At 37.8% G+C, this 19,890-nt stretch overlaps 1 protein-coding gene across 4 annotated transcripts in view; it reads left to right on the top strand.

The window, feature by feature from the left end:
- Positions 1 to 19,890, top strand: part of LOC129740232 (integrin alpha-PS2-like) — a 305,493-nt gene that overhangs the window by 183,557 nt on the left and 102,046 nt on the right. For all 4 annotated transcript variants that reach the window (XM_055731842.1, XM_055731845.1, XM_055731844.1 and 1 more), the window contains exon 5: positions 12,649 to 12,778. In XM_055731842.1, coding sequence (XP_055587817.1) covers positions 12,649 to 12,778 — 130 coding nt within the window. The remainder of the gene's footprint in view (positions 1 to 12,648; positions 12,779 to 19,890) is intronic.

The raw sequence follows: 19,890 nt of genomic DNA, 5'->3' as shown, positions 1-19,890 counted from the left end.
GTTGATAAAATGGATGCCATGACCTTTGATTCGTGTGAATAAAAACGAAAGTTGTATGGGAGGGTCCCTTTTATTAGGAGGGAGAGGCTCAAAACTATTACTAAAACCTTACCATGGTCCAAACACATAACTGTACGAAATTTCAGGCTGATCGGTTAAGCGGTGTGGATTTGTATAAGGTGCATACAAACAAACATATATAGTCCAACTCATCTTTATATATTAGATAGAAGAAAGGTTTGATTGAAAATAATGCCAACAAAACAATTAAAATGTAAATAATTTCTAAAAATATCATTTGTTTATTTGTTTTTGAATGGTGTAGCAAAGCACACCGGGTCAGCTAGTACTGGTTAAATGAGATGTGACCTTGAATTTATTATCTATAGGGTTCAATAATTATATAAAATTCCTTAACAATATCCAATAACATTTCTACAAAAAATTTCACAATAATTTGCGAATAAATCAAAAAAGTTTCAGCATCTGTCAAAATAACTTCGGAAAATTTTAATAATAAAGAAGAAACATAATTGGTAAGTGCTGTGAAGAATAGGCAGTAATTGAAGCTTTTTGTTAAAATTTGAGCTTTCAAATTAGTAGGTGTTTTCATCAACTCATCAAATTGGTTAGAACATAAATTGTTTCTTAGAACCATACACTTTCTCAGTAGAGCTCACGCCACTGGCGTGCGGTATCGGTTTTATGATCATCATCGGGCGACCACACTCCTTTTTATGGCCGCAGCGCCCGGTGGTCGATGTTTATCATTCGTTCGAAACGATTGCCGCCACATGGGATAGGTTATGAGTTCGTCCGTTGGTTCTGCCCTTTTAGTCGGGCGCACTAGGTCAGTGAAATGGCAATCGACCCATAAAAAACGATCCATTCATTGTCGACTTCCTATCACTCTTAGTTGGGGGACCATAAAGTTCGAACTTGGAAGATAGGGTTATGTTGGAGAGTTCTTAAATAAGCGGAAAATGACCTTGGTGTATTCATCCATCGCTAGTCGAGAGTTTTCCGGGATTGCCATCACCCACCCAACACCGTCGATGGATAAACATTCAATCTAACTGAATGTAGGTCATAATCACTCGCTCATTCGCCGAGGCGAACGGCATTGAAGTGAGATCCGTCGATCACCGTTCAATTTTGACGACCTTCGCGTCCATTCGTCCGTAGTAGAAAACCTGTCCATCCATCAAAGAAGGAGAACGGGACAAGCTCTCAGATTGATTTATAAATGAGTGCAGTTACAGTTTGTGTTGTTGCGTAGGGTAAGTGTAGGTGCCGCGCACTTGAGTCTCGATCGCAGTAAGCTGCATTTCATGCCCATCGCTGACGAATATCGGAGGGACAGGTTTTCCATTGCCGTAGCAAGTTTGAAGCCGGTGTGACCATTTTTGTCGGCCTGCCACCGGTCGTTCTCACCAAATCTAGTGAATCTTCCTTTCGGTTCGGTTTCGTTCGGATCCGGTGACAGATCGGACCTATAGGCGATAGGGTTACCAGCGTTGGAACCCGATAGCCCGATAGTAAGGGGTTCATAATTTAAGCTGTTCATTCAATTCTAATGATAACCTAGTATGTATTTGAGTACGACAGAACCGATTCAGCCTTTCATGTTCAAACCGGGTATGAATCGATGATTTTTGGGATGCCTCAAATGTGACCGCAAATGGATTTTTCCCTTTTTTGGGATATCGATTACAAAACCGCAAACACAAACAAAAAGCATCCTTCAACAATTTCAGTCGGACGTAATTCAGCCACTGCACCCTCATGTGTGTGTGTGTGGTACATTCAAGTAGTTAGAACAACCTTATGCTTAATGCTTTCGGAGATTGATGTAACCTGATAGCGCCTTTGGTGGTGGTGTCAAAGGCAGTAGCGGACCGATTGTGACCGCAATCGGAGATGAATTAACGTCGGCCAGTCGTCCACAGTCGGTTCTTCCGAAAAGTGCGGTGAAACGTGCGATGACTTACAAATGCGGATCGGGACGATCTTTTTCGGTAGGAGTTAAAATAATTTGACATATCGCTTACAACAGGTGAGTGATTGCTCATTTCCCTCTTTGAAAGAAAGGTGAAGGTAATTTATAATGTTACTTTAACTTATCGGCCATATCGATGAAAAGTTATGTCTTTTTTAGTAGGGACATCTAAAGGTATGATTTTTTTATAGATGGATAGAAAGTTAGATGAAATGAAAGGTGGTGAAAATATGCGGGTAGAATTTGCGACAAGAAAGACAAAAAAGACAAAAAAGACAAAAAAGACAAAAAAGACAAAAAAGACAAAAAAGACAAAAAAGACAAAAAAGACAAAAAAGACAAAAAAGACAAAAAAGACAAAAAAGACAAAAAAGACAAAAAAGACAAAAAAGACAAAAAAGACAAAAAAGACAAAAAAGACAAAAAAGACAAAAAAGACAAAAAAGACAAAAAAGACAAAAAAGACAAAAAAGACAAAAAAGACAAAAAAGACAAAAAAGACAAAAAAGACAAAAAAGACAAAAAAGACAAAAAAGACAAAAAAGACAAAAAAGACAAAAAAGACAAAAAAGACAAAAAAGACAAAAAAGACAAAAAAGACAAAAAAGACAAAAAAGACAAAAAAGACAAAAAAGACAAAAAAGACAAAAAAGACAAAAAAGACAAAAAAGACAAAAAAGACAAAAAAGACAAAAAAGACAAAAAAGACAAAAAAGACAAAAAAGACAAAAAAGACAAAAAAGACAAAAAAGACAAAAAAGACAAAAAAGACAAAAAAGACAAAAAAGACAAAAAAGACAAAAAAGACAAAAAAGACAAAAAAGACAAAAAAGACAAAAAAGACAAAAAAGACAAAAAAGACAAAAAAGACAAAAAAGACAAAAAAGACAAAAAAGACAAAAAAGACAAAAAAGACAAAAAAGACAAAAAAGACAAAAAAGACAAAAAAGACAAAAAAGACAAAAAGACAAAAAAGACAAAAAAGACAAAAAAGACAAAAAAGACAAAAAAGACAAAAAAGACAAAAAAGACAAAAAAGACAAAAAAGACAAAAAAGACAAAAAAGACAAAAAAGACAAAAAAGACAAAAAAGACAAAAAAGACAAAAAAGACAAAAAAGACAAAAAAGACAAAAAAGACAAAAAAGACAAAAAAGACAAAAAAGACAAAAAAGACAAAAAAGACAAAAAAGACAAAAAAGACAAAAAAGACAAAAAAGACAAAAAAGACAAAAAAGACAAAAAAGACAAAAAAGACAAAAAAGACAAAAAAGACAAAAAAGACAAAAAAGACAAAAAAGACAAAAAAGACAAAAAAGACAAAAAAGACAAAAAAGACAAAAAAGACAAAAAAGACAAAAAAGACAAAAAAGACAAAAAAGACAAAAAAGACAAAAAAGACAAAAAAGACAAAAAAGACAAAAAAGACAAAAAAGACAAAAAAGACAAAAAAGACAAAAAAGACAAAAAAGACAAAAAAGACAAAAAAGACAAAAAAGACAAAAAAGACAAAAAAGACAAAAAAGACAAAAAAGACAAAAAAGACAAAAAAGACAAAAAAGACAAAAAAGACAAAAAAGACAAAAAGACAAAAAAGACAAAAAAGACAAAAAAGACAAAAAAGACAAAAAAGACAAAAAAGACAAAAAAGACAAAAAAGACAAAAAAGACAAAAAAGACAAAAAAGACAAAAAAGACAAAAAAGACAAAAAAGACAAAAAAGACAAAAAAGACAAAAAAGACAAAAAAGACAAAAAAGACAAAAAAGACAAAAAAGACAAAAAAGACAAAAAAGACAAAAAAGACAAAAAAGACAAAAAAGACAAAAAAGACAAAAAAGACAAAAAAGACAAAAAAGACAAAAAAGACAAAAAAGACAAAAAAGACAAAAAAGACAAAAAAGACAAAAAAGACAAAAAAGACAAAAAAGACAAAAAAGACAAAAAAGACAAAAAAGACAAAAAAGACAAAAAAGACAAAAAAGACAAAAAAGACAAAAAAGACAAAAAAGACAGAAAAGACAAAAAAGACAAAAAAGACAAAAAAGACAAAAAAGACAAAAAAGACAAAAAAGACAAAAAAGACAAAAAAGACAAAAAAGACAAAAAAGACAAAAAAGACAAAAAAGACAAAAAAGACAAAAAAGACAAAAAAGACAAAAAAGACAAAAAAGACAAAAAAGACAAAAAAGACAAAAAAGACAAAAAAGACAAAAAAGACAAAAAAGACAAAAAAGACAAAAAAGACAAAAAAGACAAAAAAGACAAAAAAGACAAAAAAGACAAAAAAGACAAAAAAGACAAAAAAGACAAAAAAGACAAAAAAGATAAAAAAAGACAAAAAAGACAAAAAAGACAAAAAAGACAAAAAAAGACAAAAAAGACAAAAAAAGACAAAAAAGACAGAAAAGACAGAAAAGACAAAAAAGACAAAAAAGACAAAAAAGACAAAAAATAATAAAAAAAAAGGCAAAAAACAAAAAAAATGAGATATTTTTCTTGTACATTTTCATTGCGAAGAGAATAGTTTGTTTAAAAACTGTGCATATCGTTTTTTTCTGATGGATTGTACTTTATTATAGTAGTTATCTTTTTTCGATCTTCATAAGAAGCAATTTTGTTGGAAATCAACAAACGACAAACACATGAACTCACCTCTCCAGTGTTACTGTCAAATTCACAAGCGATTTCAAACGCGGACATTCTTTCAAAAATTAACAATAAAAATTATTGCTTACAGTTAAACTTTGAAAAAAAATCAAAAGATTACTTAGATAAAAGAATTAATATTGCTTTTAGTTTTGACAGAAATTTTAAAATCAATTTCCTTCTTTTTCTTGGCAATCCAACTTGTATTGAAATCCACCATCAGTGTTGGAAACTGAACAAAATATATGTATGTTTATTAATGAGGTATTTTTGGGCTGTTATTTGCTCTCGAGATCATTCAAAACTACGCAAAAATATGTTTATACTTCATTTAGTTTCTATCAACTTAAGCTTCGAAATAGGATATGATTTGACTCACGAAAAGCAATAAAAATGCAGAAATCGCTATTTGGGCACCATGAATCGTAGGTATACAAATGTACAGCGTGAACAGCGTTAACAAACGGAATTTTCTCAAAACATTTCGCAAAAATGTTAACCTGTGATAACTCGAAGATTTTATGAAAAAAAATCGATTAATGTGAATAAATCCGGGCTCAATAAGGATATTTCATCTCAATATTCTGGCAACAGGGCAACACCGGATTTTTCAAAAATTCTAAATTGAATATCTGGGCTAGTCTGGATAAGTTCATGCCATATGAAATACTTTTCCTAGATTGATTAGCTTTATTAAGATTTTATCAGTGCTGCATAAGTACTTTACTGTAAACAGAAAGTGGAGAGTTTGTTAAAATTTTCAGTTTAAAAGATTCGCTTACAATTTTTTTTCAGTTTTTAAATTTTAAAGAATGAGAAATTCCAAAACAATTGCGTTTATAATTCGTATCTAAATCGATCCTCCTGATGAAAGTTGATGAAGGTTTTGTTGTTTTTCATAAACCAATGATTTTTGTTCACATAACATATTCTGGAACTACCTGAAGTGTTCAGAATAATCGCTCTGTTTAAATGAGTAAAAAGTTTAACGTTTTAAAAAAAATAAAAAATATTCTTCATTAGAATTATGCACTCCCGAATTTTTGAAATGCAAGCGGAACTTTGCGAGTTCTGGTACTCTATCTTATTTTTGTAATCGTTTAATTCTCAATAGGGGCTTGTGATATAGCTCAGTTGGCAAGTCTGTTGTCTCCTGAGCGGATGTCTGCGAGTTCGAGCCCAAGAGTAAACATCGAACACAGTTGAACCGGATAAGTTTTTCAAAAACGATCCGCCAACTGCAACGTTGATAAAGTCGCGAATGCCATAATGATGGTAAAACGACTATAATCGAAACAAAAAAAAAGTTTAATTCTCAAGAAAAAAAAAACAGATGTCGATGATTTAGCGTTTTATTTAGTCCACGTTCAAGAACACTTTTCCCCGTCCAAGTTGACCTTCCTTGCGATGGCTCCCATTCCTAAATTGAAAGATTGGCCTTGTTTGCGTTATTTAAGGGCAGCCTTTCGCCACTTTTTTCGTCAAGTCAATCATCATTACGTTATTCTCTTTCCGCGTTAATCACAGACTGGATAGGCCGCCGTAAGATTACCCAAAAAAAAACGGAACCGAAAGCGTGATAATAAATACGTTCCCTAATTTGAGCTTCTCTATGTCTTTATCCCTCTCCCATACATAAAACCAAAACGGTGGCCCCGGCCGGAGTCCAAAAAAGTTGTTTCTAAATTATTCCGACTCCCAGGGGAAAGACCCATCTCATCATAATCCAATCGTCAAATTATCAAATTATCACCAAAAGATCAGCTCCGGCTGGGACGGAATGCATGCAGCAGAGGAGTCGAGAACGAATTGCATCCCGGAAACTGCTGCAGAACACACTTCCATCAAACAAATTGGTATGGGATGTTAAAGCCATAAACAACATGAGTATGAGAGAATAAAACCACAGAGATAAGCTGACGGCGCTGCGGGTCGAACAGATGAGGACACAGGGAACTTCCCATGGCGGACGAAAGCGAAGTGGTCTCTAGCCAATTGCATGGAAACGAATTTAAAGCTCCCCTACGCCCCCTTGTTCCATTGTTGACGAATGGATACGGGCCGTGAAGATGAACCGAAGTTGGCGGTGACGACTGAGACGACTTTGCTAGATTGAATCGAAGAAGGCGCAGCAATTTTTTAAATCAATTCAATTGGCGGTATTAATATGCGCACCAGGCAACCAAACCAAAGGCAAATGGGTTCTTTTTTATTGGACCTCCTCGTAGTAGGCGACTAGCATAGGCTAACTTATGTTGGCCCCAAGATGATGATCATTGTGTTTATGCTCTTATGTTGTTGTTATTGTTGTTGGTTGGGAGAAATGGCTTTATGGTGGGTTGAAATTTGTTCAGATTGACTATCATAATCGAGATAAAGATTATCTCGGGTAATTTGAAAACACAGGGAACGAGCATAGGTTTTTTTTCGTCAGATCTCGGATCAATGCTATACGTGAGATTTGCTCGTTTGTGAACGAACAAGTCATTAAAGATTTTATAAGATGTCTTGACGTCAAAATACATCGATTCAGGTCTAAATGATTGATTAGGAGGTATAATAAGTTGGATTCAATTCTTATAGATCGACAGTTATCAACGTGGCTTGATAAAAAATAAAACACAGTAAAATATTTGTAATTTGACAAAAAAACCGCCCTTTTCATACAAGCTTTCCATTCTTTTAAGTTATGTTTTTCGAAAATTTGATACAAAATATAACTCGAGGGTGTTTTCAGTGTGTGTGTTTTTCAACAGCTATGAAATATCACGCTCACGCTAAGTAATACTTGCTAAGAAAGAGTTCTCATGGGAATTACGCCATTAGCGATCCTTTTCATCTTTGTTTCTTTTTTATATTCGGACTTCGATTTGTAGTTTTTTTAGAGACCTAAGTTAAAAAAATCACTTGTAAAAAAGAGTATATACAGCAAATAAGTACAGAACCTATTCGAGTGAGGCAACACACCAAAACACTTTGTGTTGCTTAAATCGAACGGATTTTTCCTCATTTTTTAACTTGTTACTAACAAAAACCATTGTTTTGTCATAACTTTATTAGTCATTTTTTATTGTCTATTTTGTTTTTGTTTTTATTTGTTTTCGAGTTTCATGAAACCTTAATTATTTTCAACTTTTTTGAGTACTTTATGTCATTTTTATTATTTTGAAATTTTCTCTTGACTTAGATGAGCAGTTTCTGGGTTTTTACAAAATTTGACCGAATATTGCCCGGCTTTTGGTCGTCAATTTTGAAATCAAATGCCCGGATTGTGTCTGGTTTTTATATAAAATTGCAGGATTTGTTCGGCCCGGATACATACTGAAAAAAAATATGGCAACCTTAGTATAAATGCATAGAAGCTTATTTCGAGAAAACACGCTTTTAAGTTGTTATGTTTGGTCATTTTTAATATAATTTGCGTTTTTCTTTTAAACAAAATAGTAGGTAGTTAAAATTATTAAAATCTAAAAAAAAACACGAAATAAAGTTTGAAATATGAAGAATCGTTTGGCACTATTAAATCAAAATCGACCATTTTTATGCTTATAAAATCTCTTACCCCTTTGGTTCTTAAGGCCTCATATAATGTTGAATGAGTTTTGAGTTAAGTCTTACAACAACATAAAGCCGAAAGCTAATGGTTTTTCATCGATCCATATTATAATTTTTTTAAGATTTCCTAAAAAATTTCCCAGCGGGGGCGTTGAGCTCAAATATTTGGCAAAAGGAGGCGGTGAGTGAAAAAAGTTTGAAAACCACTAATCCAGATTATCTTAGTATACTTAAGAATAACCTATCGTTTTGTTGGTTAATTCAACTAAGAACAGAAATATTAAAAATAAACTGAGGCATAAGGCGGCATAAGTTCGAATAACTGAAATGAAAGGATTAAAAATTTAGTTACCAGATCGTAAAAATTGAGAAAAGTTCAGTTTAAATTAGAGTTGGAAACCTCCGCCCCCATGAGGTTCCAAAAATGTCAAGCAAAATGTTCTTCCCTAAACTCAAAACTAACAATTTTCAATCAATTTATTATGAACGACTAAAACGATTCAAGCGTAATAATTTCGACTCAGAACTTAAGCCGAAACCTCGAAATCTTTTTCCGGATCCACAATTCTACAATTCCACTACAGTTTTTGAAAAAAATTCTAACTTGTTGATGGAAATTCAGTCCCGAATATCGAATTTCAATCAGAGAAGATGTTGTCGACGTTGTTCACTTTATTTGCTAAATCAAACGAAAATTTCAATTGATTTATTAGAAATAGGACTATGTATCCTAGGTACAATTTTTTTTAGGAAACTTCATCAAAATTAACATAAACGATTTTTTGAAAACTTAAAATATGATTTAAAATCGACTAATGTGTTTTTATATAAGAAACAGGTTTTCAGGTCGTTTATTATGATTATTATTATTTAATTTTGATATCGGCGGATATTGGAGAAAAAGGTCCGAAATTGCATGGCCCGAATACAAGGTTGAATTTTGAACAACTTTCATCAGGTTTATCAATTTGTACGTTTTTTCAAAACTTTATTTTTTAATTCTTTAAAATTTTTGTTCTGAAAATATCTAATTGGAAAAATATGATAAAAATGGTAAAATTAATAGATTTTTATGAAGTAAAATGAAAAAAAGACCCAATATTTCATGACTTTTCAATGAAATTCATGGCAATAGCATCACAGAACAAAATCACAAAAATTTTGGATGAATTCACAGAAAATCAGAGTATTTTTTTGAAAAAAACACAGAACTTTTTTCGGCAATATCTAGTAAGTTTAGATCATCATTGGGAAAAAACCTGATTCGAATCTTGGTTTTGCATTTGAAACCGCAAACAGATGCTTTTTTCATATTCGAAATTCATCATTTCGAAATGTGAAAAAAAATTACAACTAAAACAACATTTCAACTTCCAATTCTATTGCAGAATTTATCAGAGTAAGTTTGGAACACAAACCTGTAAAAACCACAAACATATAATAAAACTTGGGTTCATTTCGAAGATTTCGTTCTTTGAAAACTGTAGATTTTAATTTTTTGAAATATTTACAGGGTTCATATTATTGAAAAAAAAAATATTAATGAATTTTTATTTGTCAAAGAACTTGTACTTTATCTTCACGTGAATAAGAAGATGTTGATATATTTTATTGGTTTACAAACTGAATAAATTAATCAAAACTGCTTAGTTATTCAAAAACATACTTTCAAACTAAAATTTGAAATATTAATCAAGTTTGCAAGAGTAGAAAATGAACCTGGTTTGAACCACAAACATAATCTCTTATTTTTATTTCTTAATATTCAGTGGTTGAAAATGTTTAGGTTATTACTGGCTAATTTATGTAGATACAAAAAGTATTTCTCTAAAATAAAACCTTAAAAATCCATTAGTTATAATTTGAATTGCATTTCTAGAACTTAATTTCAAAGTTAGGATATAAAATAAATACTCATTTATGATTGTAAAATAACTCAATGCTGAATAATTATATAGAAGCTTCACATTTTTCTAAGGCTATAACCATTTAGAATCCGGACAGTTACAAACGTGTGTATTTTAAAACTATTCATTTGATCGAAAAACTTTCTCAAAATATAAAATATAAAATAAAAAAAATATATCGTTGATTTCAAGAAATACTCTGACTTCATCATGAAATCTATTTTATTCACTTTTTTTAATCATGTGTAAACTTATTATTTTACCACAGAAGCAAAACCTTTGCAAAATCATGATATTTTACACAAATTCACCTGGATAAAACCAATTGAAATCTGGTTGGAACCTTTTCATGAGTAGGCATCTCGAAGAATTTGACCTCTGCATCAGAGTTTGCATTAAGTTATTCCCAATAACCATAGACTAAGGTTGCCAGAATTTTTTCAGAACGTATCTGGGCCGGACAAACCGGGCAATTTTTTTTTATAAAAATCTGGCAAATCCGGGCATTTGATTTCAAAAATGATGACCATTAATCCGGGAAATGTCCGGGCAATTTTCTGAAAAGCTTGAAGTTACTCAACAAAAATGAAGAAAAAAAAATTGAAAAAAAATATATTTTTTCATTAAAACTCGTCGATAGATTTTGAATGGCATTTTAGGCTTCCAAAAAACCTTTCATGATTGTTTTAAAAATTGGTTAAAAAAATTTCGCTTCGGAGGCGTTTGTTGTTTATTTTGTATGATTTGTCAAATAAAGTGAATAAATTCGGGCATATTTCAATGAAATCCGGGCACCCTGGCCGGGGTGGACTGTTCCCAAATTTTGTACAAAATATCCGGGCAAACCCCGATAAAACCGGGCTATCTGGCAACCTTACCATAGACTTTTCAGCATAGTTGAGATAAAAAACTCCACTACGATGCTTGGTTTGAACTTCGTGAACTTCCTTGAGTGGCTCCTCAAGAAGTATATTAACTATTTGAGCCAAAAAAAATTCTGAAAAAAATCAACGGTTATGATTTTTCGAGTCGACGATGAAGAATTTTTCCGAGGCGATTGTGCAATTTTATATTTTTATCATGTCTTTTTGCATCGTAAATATCTCAAACACGCGTAAATTAAAAAATCTGAAAACATAGGCAAGGTCCTTTTTAAAAGCAATACAACGCTGATAAAGTTTTTCATATCCGAGCTCTAGTAATGTAGCTATTACCGAAATAAAGTGCTCGGATACTAAATGATCATAGCTTTATACTCTTTATGTATGAATTGTTAAAAAAAACTGAACAAATAAGACACCAGTGAAATTGTCGTTTGGATATTACAATGTTTCTCCACACATTAGTCCCATTTGTGTGATTTTTGGATCACGGCAAACATTAAATCTACATGCCAAAAAAAATACAACACAACGACAGTCGCCCCAGCATGATCGACGTAACTTTTGGAATGACCTTTTCAAGTGGGTATAACATAGCATATTCACGAAATTCTGCATTTGGCGATTCGATGACGATCGAAACTTTCTCAAACACGCTGTTGTTTTTACTGGCTGCTCCAACTTCGTCGTTTCATCTCATCAGCAACTGCTGCTACTAAACGATCGTGCAGAAGAAGTTCTCAACATGTATGGTCATATCAAGTGCCGCGCCGAGTTGCGGCCAATGTGACCACGAGTTTGGTTTCAACGACGGACGTTCAAATTCACGGGTGCAATCCCCCAAACGTGGTTTGAGGTGGTGGGGAAGGACAACAAAACAACAATAAAATCGCGCATTGTGTTGACCATTTTAGGACTTGTCGCTTCTCGTCTTGTTTGAGTCTTCCCTTCGGCTCTTCTCTCCCCGTCGAGCACGGAAGCTGCCTGACTTCTATACCTTTGCATTGCACCCTGCCAGCAGCAGGTCTTATAGTTGTTGCTTTTGCTAGCACGATCTTCTTGGGGGCTTCCCTTTGGTTTGTTTTCGAATCAAACCATCTTCTTCTCTGCTGAAAAATTTTACTCAGCAGTGATGATACCGTTCGATACTGGTTACCATATTTGAAAATCGGACAGATTTTTTTCGCTCTCGCTTCTCTCCCTCTGACCGGATCTGACTGGAGTTTTCACCCGTAAGTTTGTGAAACATATCACTTGTGCGCCGGCCGCGATTGTCATTTATGATTCTCGATCGCAACTCGGGGAGCTCGAAGAGTTAAACGTCTGCGCAAAGTATTCCCAAGGATCATAACAGCCACCCATCGTCGGGGCATTATCATATCCATGGGTGAGTTATCGTCGCAAAAAGATCTGAAGATCTGAAATCCGATGCGTCTGTCACCCGGTTTTGAAGCACCCAACCCTGGGGACAACATCAGGAATAATCGTTTTAAATCCGGTGAAATTTGTTGGCTCCCGTTTCGTTCGCTTATTGTTATGGTTATTTTTATTGATGAAGCAAAAAAAAAACAATATATGAACCCCGTCAATAACAATTTAGTCATTACATGTTGGTTTTGTTTCTTTCTCTTTCTTTCTTTCTGCCTCTGGTCCATTTAGGCCTGCGCCCCCCGATATGTGTTTCATCAGCTGCAGCCCCGGAAGGTGGAACGAGTGGAACCCGTTGGGACGTGCTTCATTGCCCGCAACAATATGCAACAATTCGACGAATATTCGCCTTGCCGAACGAGTAAGTATTTTGATCGAGTGTTTTTTTTTTAATTTCTTTTAAATTTGGTCCTACCTTTAGAAAAATTACATATGGTTCCGAACAAATCTGATTGAAATACAGCTTTGAATCCGAAAATATATCAAAACCTAGATAATCGAATTCCTACAAACCCAAGCAACCAAAAGTTTGAATATCACTTAAAAAACGAACTCATGAGTTCGTAAACTCATAGAGGCTGTACAAAAAATGCTATTTCGAGGTCCATGGAACTTCATTCTTTATCAAGTTCAGCAAAAACTCAGAAAAAGGTTTAAGGTAGGCTTGCCAGATACTTTCCGAAAAAGCGGGACATTTCACGAAGAAAAAGCGGGACACAGCCGAAAAAGCGGGACATTTAAAAAAAAAAGCTTAATTGTGTAGCCAAACTAATAAGTTTACCATTTTCCAAAGCTTTTCATAGAAAGTACACTGAGGTTAACGCAGATTGATTTTACTCAGTTTTTTTTACACGGTTTTACACGGTTTTTGCCATATGCACTGTTATTTTCCATGGTTCTCGAGAATTAACACGTTATTTGAGAGAACATATTTCAAGTCGTACATGAAAACGGTGGATTCGATACCGTGAAAAAAAAACTTTTGTGTAATTTGTTCAAAGTTGGTTTGTTTGGTAATTTGTTTAAAATTTAAAAACTCAAGAAAACTTCCATCACATGTCATCTTTATATACTTTGGACAATTGAGTCGAAAAAAGTGGTCTATACTACAACGCAATTTAACTAAGATTCCGGCTCAAAAATTAATCTCTTTAATTCTATAATATCAGGCAAGAATGCCTTGTCCAACATCCGCTTAATGCGACACAACATGCATACCAAACAGGAAAATCAACATTAACTCTTCTGCACAACGTAGTACATAATATTGAAAATAGTTTTTCACAGAAAGAATCATGTCTAGGAGCATTTCTAGACATAGAAGGAGCATTTGATAATGTCTCGTTTACATCAATAATGGATGCGGCACTACTTCATGGAGTGCCTAGTGTTATAACTAACTGGATTAGCGCAATGCTAAGTAACAGGAATCTTCACTCGTCTTTAAGACAGGCTTCAATAACAAAAGTTAGCACACGTGGTTGCCCACAGGGAGGTGTACTATCACCTCTTTTGTGGAACCTAGTTGCAGACGGCTTGTTGAGAAAACTCAATGACCGTGGAATACCAACCTATGGATTTGCAGATGATTATCTTCTGCTGGTAAGAGGTTTGTGCATAAGCACATTATTTGATATAATGCAACAAGCTCTGCGCTCTGTTGAACGATGGTGTTCTCATGTAGAACTGTCAGTTAATCCTCTAAAAACTAATATTGTATTATTTACTAAAACACGTATCACCCGCGGGGTGCGCCCTCTGCTGTTTTATGGTTCCGAAATCACCGTGTCTGATCAAGTTAAATATTTGGGTGTCATTCTTGACTCCAAATTAAACTGGTCTGATCACATCGAATTCAGAATCAAAAAAGCATGCATGGCCTTCGGACAATGCCGACGTGCAATCGGAAAAAACTGGGGACTCAAACCCAAACATATTCACTGGATTTACTCCACAATAGTAAGACCAATTCTGGTGTTAGTAGAACTGGCAACCTTGGTACGGGATCGGACAAACGTCAACGCGTTGGCGCCGAAAAAGAATTGTCATTGTTAGAAAATTGATCGAAACTGCGACACGTTTTTTCTTGACCTGGCAGTTAGTTAGTTTGTAGTGAATTGTTTTTAGCGAAAACAGTATGTATTTGATCATTAGTTATTTGATCATCTTTTAATGTATTTTTTATAGTAGGTGGAAGCTATTTGGCCAGTTGCGCGTGATTTATGTGCTCGCGGTTTAGTGAGTCGGAAGAGGTTAGGTGATAGAAATTCCTTACTGCGCAATTTGCCACTCAAATATTGTATTTCCTTTGATAGTTTGAGTGACCGTTCGGTTGTTCCGGTTAGGTGTACCGGGTTGAGCTCAATTAGAGCGGTAGGAAAGAAAAAGCGTAAGTACGCAAGTGTACTTTTTATTTACCCGAAGATAAATATGATTTTCGTCCATTAGCTTCAAATAGCCGGTGATATCCGACGGTTTAGGGTTGCCAGAGCTAGAGCTTAGGGTAAACGGCGAAACTTATTTGTAAGTTAATAAGAGATTGTTTACATTATCATCATTTAATAATAAATGTATTTACAGTCGAGTTCGTTCGCATACAACGTACTACGGAACAGTTTTTATTTCCCACAAATCTCGAAAATAAAGCTGCAACGAGCAACCTAAACCTGGAACCGATGATGGAAGGCCCTACCGGAGAGCTGTACAGCTGCGTGACATGTCGCCGCCCGGATTCAGCGCAGAGCATGGTCGCTTGTGACGAGTGTTCGCAATGGCAACATTATGGATGCGCCGGTGTTACGGCTACCATAGCCGATCGCAGCTGGCTCTGCTGCAGATGCGTAGCTAGTCACAACGCAGCTAATTCGACTCAAACCGGCAACGTAAACCCGCCCGAAGCACACACAACATTTGCTTCAGCTCGCGCCGCTGAACGTGATGATAATACCACCGGTCCAATTAGTGGGAGACAGGACGATCGAAATTTCGGAAGACTTCAATCCTCGTCTAATTCGAATGCCGGATCAGTCGTCTCAGTCAATGCTATTGCTCATCTTCGTTTGAGGCACCTGAAAGAGCAAAAGGATTTGGAGGATCAAAAAGCGGAACGGGATCGCGAGTTTCTTGCTAGAAAACAGCAGCTGGAAGCAGAAATAGCTTTGGAAGAGCTCAATGAAGGATGTGATCGTAGCGTAGGAGGAAAAAGTCATCGAAGTATCGCCGGTTGGGTGGAACAGCAATGCGGATTCGTGCATACTTCTACCCCAGTCCAGCAGAAACCCGAGACAGTGGCTCCAAGTACGAACCCACATCCCGTCATCCAACAGCGAGAGGAGCGGCAAAGAATGCAAGCAGTTATTCAATCAGGTCAACAGATTCAACCAAGCACTGTGCCAAAACAAGCAGAGATTCCAGTGAGAAATCCTCCCCCAGCTATAGTACCGGGCCCAAGGAGCAATTATCTTGATTCGAATCCATGTTTTCCGCCAGTGGCTCGGAATCCAGTTCCACCTGTACCAGTGAATCCGCTAATATTGCCACCGCCGAGCTCGTCGCAGTTCCCTGGATTTCCAGTGATGAATAACCCTTACGGGGCGATGTATTTTCCGAATATTCCTGACATGCCGTCATCTGGTGCTGATTATCAGTTTGCGCACCCTCAGGGAGGAGTCTTTATCAACAACCAAGTCAGGCATCCGAACTTTGGTTTGAATGTACAGCCGCGTGCTTGGCAAGCATCCGAGCAGCACCCGCCTACAGTCCCACCAACAGTGTCAGCAGATTTGGGTAAAGGATTTCCTCATGCTACAGGTCGCATGATTACGCCACAGCAACTGGCGGCGCGTCAAGTTGTCTCTAGAGACCTCCCCAAGTTTTCCGGGGACCCACTCGAGTGGCCCATGTTCTTGAGTGCATTTGAATCGACAACGGCCATGTGTGGCATACAACCAGACGAGAACCTTGCTAGGCTACAGAAAAGTCTTGTTGGTAGCGCTCGCGAAAAGGTCCAGAATATTTTAATGCTGCCGGATGCAATTCCGGAAATTATTGACATCCTACGAGCCGAGTGTGGAAGGCCAGATCAAATTGTATATTGTCTGCTATCCAAGATCCGGAAAACCGTTCAGCCGTCTGTGGCGAAATTGGAGACGCTTGTGGCGTTCGGCAGGGAGGTACGCAACATGGTGACGTACATGCAGTCAGCTAAACTCAACACCCATTTGGACAATCCACTCTTGCTGGCAGAGCTGGTCGCTAAGCTTCCACCCGACTTGCAGCTACAATGGGGTATGAACTTAGCAGCTCTTCCAGAACCATCGCTTGGTGATTTCTGTGCGTTTGTGTCGGCTTATCGAACAGCGGCATGCAAGGTGAAATTGACGTCGGATGTTTGTCTGAATGATAAAGCCACAAAAGGTGTTGTGAGAAAGGAGAAGCCAGTTTATTTGAACGCACATTCCGCCTCCGTGTCCTCAGCGCCTGGACCACCAGCTTCGAAAGTTACTCCGGTGCTAAAGCCGTGCCTGATGTGCAAAAGTACAACGCACAGAGTCCGAACTTGTAAGCAGTTCGAAACGTTGCCGCTCGAAGAGAAGCTGAGGTTCATCAGTGAAACGGATATGTGTAAGCGTTGTCTGGCGCCGCATGGAAGGTGGCCTTGCCGAAACAAGCAGCCTTTTTTTTTTTTTTTTTTTGTATGAGAAGATCCACTGCGACCAACTTTTTGTGATCTATTGTGGAATAACCCAATTTACAAGCAGCCTTGCGGGATCAATGGATGCCCTGAGCCCCACCATAAACTGCTACATCCAGGAAGTTGTTCGACTCTCAAGAGTCAAGGATCGGAATCTTCGGTATCGGTAACTGCCCATCATCAACACCAGCAAGGCACCACTTTCTTCAAAATACTTCCCGTGACTCTTCACGCGAACGGGAAGTCGGTGTCCACATTTGCTTTTCTGGATGACGGATCCGACCTGACGCTGGTCGAAGACGAACTTATCGACGAACTGGGCTTGGTGGGCGAAAGAATTCCGCTTTGCTTGCAGTGGACTAGTAACGTCACGAGAAGTGAAAGTAACTCTCGTAAGGTCGAGATAGGTATCTCGGGTGCTTCGAACAATCGCATCCATCAGCTGGCGAACGTAAGAACCGTTGAGAGCTTGGAATTACCGAAGCAGAGCCTGGATTATGAGAGTCTCTCGAACCAATTCCCCCATCTGAGTGGACTTCCCATCAGCAGCTACCGGACGGCCGTGCCACGAATTCTTATCGGTGTCGATAATGCCCAGCTCAACTTAGCTTTGAAGAAGAGGGAAAGATCCGGAGGAGAACCTGTTGCTGCTAAATTTCGCCTCGGATGGGCAATATTCGGTGGAAGACGAGCACCTGAGACGATAGGTAGTGCTTTTGTTCACGTCTGCGAGTGCTCCAATAGCCGCGAGCTCCATGAAATGGTCCAGCAGTATTTTGAATTCGAAAACCTGGCGATATCCGGATTGAATCCGCCCGAATCCGATGAAGATCGACGGGCCAGAAGATTGCTCGAAGAGACGACAGTTCGTACACCATCCGGAAAGTTCCAAACTGGATTGCTTTGGAAAAGCGATGAGCCGGTTTTTCCGAACAACTTTAGCATGGCAGTACGTCGACACGGTTGTTTTGAAAGGCGCTTGCTGAAAGATCCCGAACTGAAAACTAATATTGACAAGCAAATCGACGATTATCTGCAGAAGGGGTACGTTCACAAAGCGACGTCAGACGAGCTCCGCAACAGTGACGACAGAAAGATTTGGTACCTGCCAATCAGCGCAGTGCGACATCCACGCAAGCCAACGAAGGTGCGTGTAGTCTGGGATGCTGCGGCAACGTATGGAGGAACCTCTCTGAACTCCCAGCTTTTGAAAGGGCCGGATTTGGTGAAGCCGCTTCTATCTGTCCTCTGCCGATTCCGACAGAAACAGTATGCCATCGCTGGGGACATAAGGCAAATGTTCCACCAGTTGATTATTCGTCCGGAAGATAGGAACGCACAACGATTTTTGTATCGGGAAAATCCAGAAGCTGCGCTCGACGTGTACATAATGGACGTCGCAACGTTCGGGGCAACATGCTCCCCGTGTTCAGCACAGTTTGCTAAGAATAAAAACGCCCAGGAACATAAAGATCGTTATCCGGAAGCTGCTGAAGCAATCGTTGACAACACATATGTTGACGATTTTCTTGCGAGCTGTGATACCATTGAAGAGGCAACGAAACTGGCTTTGGAAGTGAGTTTGGTCAACCGATCGGCTGGTTTTGAGATACCTAGTTGGCAGTCGAATTCCGAACACCTCCTGAAACGGGTTGGGGTGACTACTGGAGATGAGATGAAGAGCTTTGCCATCGAGAAGACGACAAAAACCGAAAGAGTCCTCGGTATGATGTGGGTACCGAGTGAAGATGTGTTTGTGTTTTCGGCGGATTTCCGAACAGATCTACTCCCGTTGCTGTCTGGGGAAACGCGACCAACAAAGCGGCAAGTGTTGCAGGTGGTCATGAGCCTTTTTGACCCGCTCGGAATTGTGGCCTGCTACACCATACACGGGAAAATTCTCATCCAGTCCATCTGGCGTTCGGGAATTCTGTGGGATGATCCTATCTGCGACGACGACTTTGATATGTGGCAGCGCTGGATCAAACTGACACCGAAGTTGGAAAATGTAAGAGTGCCACGTTGTTATTTCCCCAATTACACTACCGGCAGCTACAATTCACTTCAGCTGCATGTGTTCGTGGACGCCAGTGAGCTGGCCTACTGTGCTGCGGCCTATTTTAGAATCGTTGACGGAGATACTCCCCGCTGCGCTCTGGTGGCAGCTAAGGCCAAAGTTACACCTTTAAGACCACAATCCATACCTCGAAACGAGCTGGGCGCTGCAGTGATTGGTTCTCGGTTGCTGAAGTCTGTAGAAGAAAGTCACTCACTGCAAATTACCGAAAAGTTCCTGTGGACCGATTCTTCGACTGTTATGGCCTGGCTCCGTGCGGATCCACGAAAATATCGCCAATTTGTCGGTTTTAGAATAGCAGAAATTTTGACGAATACTTCGGTGGAAGACTGGCAGTGGGTTCCTTCCCGTGACAACATAGCCGACCAAGGAACCAAATGGGGTAATGGTCCCAACTTCGATCCAGATGGTTTGTGGTACAAAGGACCCGAATTCTTGTACCGACCAACAGAAGAATGGCCGAAACAAAAACCCTGCTTGGAGTCACCCAAAGACGAATTACGGTCGGTAAACGTTCATCGTCAGTCTGACGATGATTTTGTAGTCAACATGGAAAGTTTCTCGCGGTGGGATGGGCTACTCAACCGAGTTGCTTATATGTATCATTTCGTGCACCGCTTCAAGCGCTTCAAACGGGAACCGGTGGAATCTAGTAAATCCTGTGGTGATCTGAATCGTGATGATTATGTGTCGGCGGAAGCAG

This window comes from Uranotaenia lowii, chromosome 1, assembly GCF_029784155.1.
Source record: "Uranotaenia lowii strain MFRU-FL chromosome 1, ASM2978415v1, whole genome shotgun sequence".
Classification (NCBI taxonomy): Eukaryota; Metazoa; Arthropoda; class Insecta; order Diptera; family Culicidae; genus Uranotaenia; species Uranotaenia lowii.
This window is presented reverse-complemented; position numbering and strand designations above follow the sequence as displayed.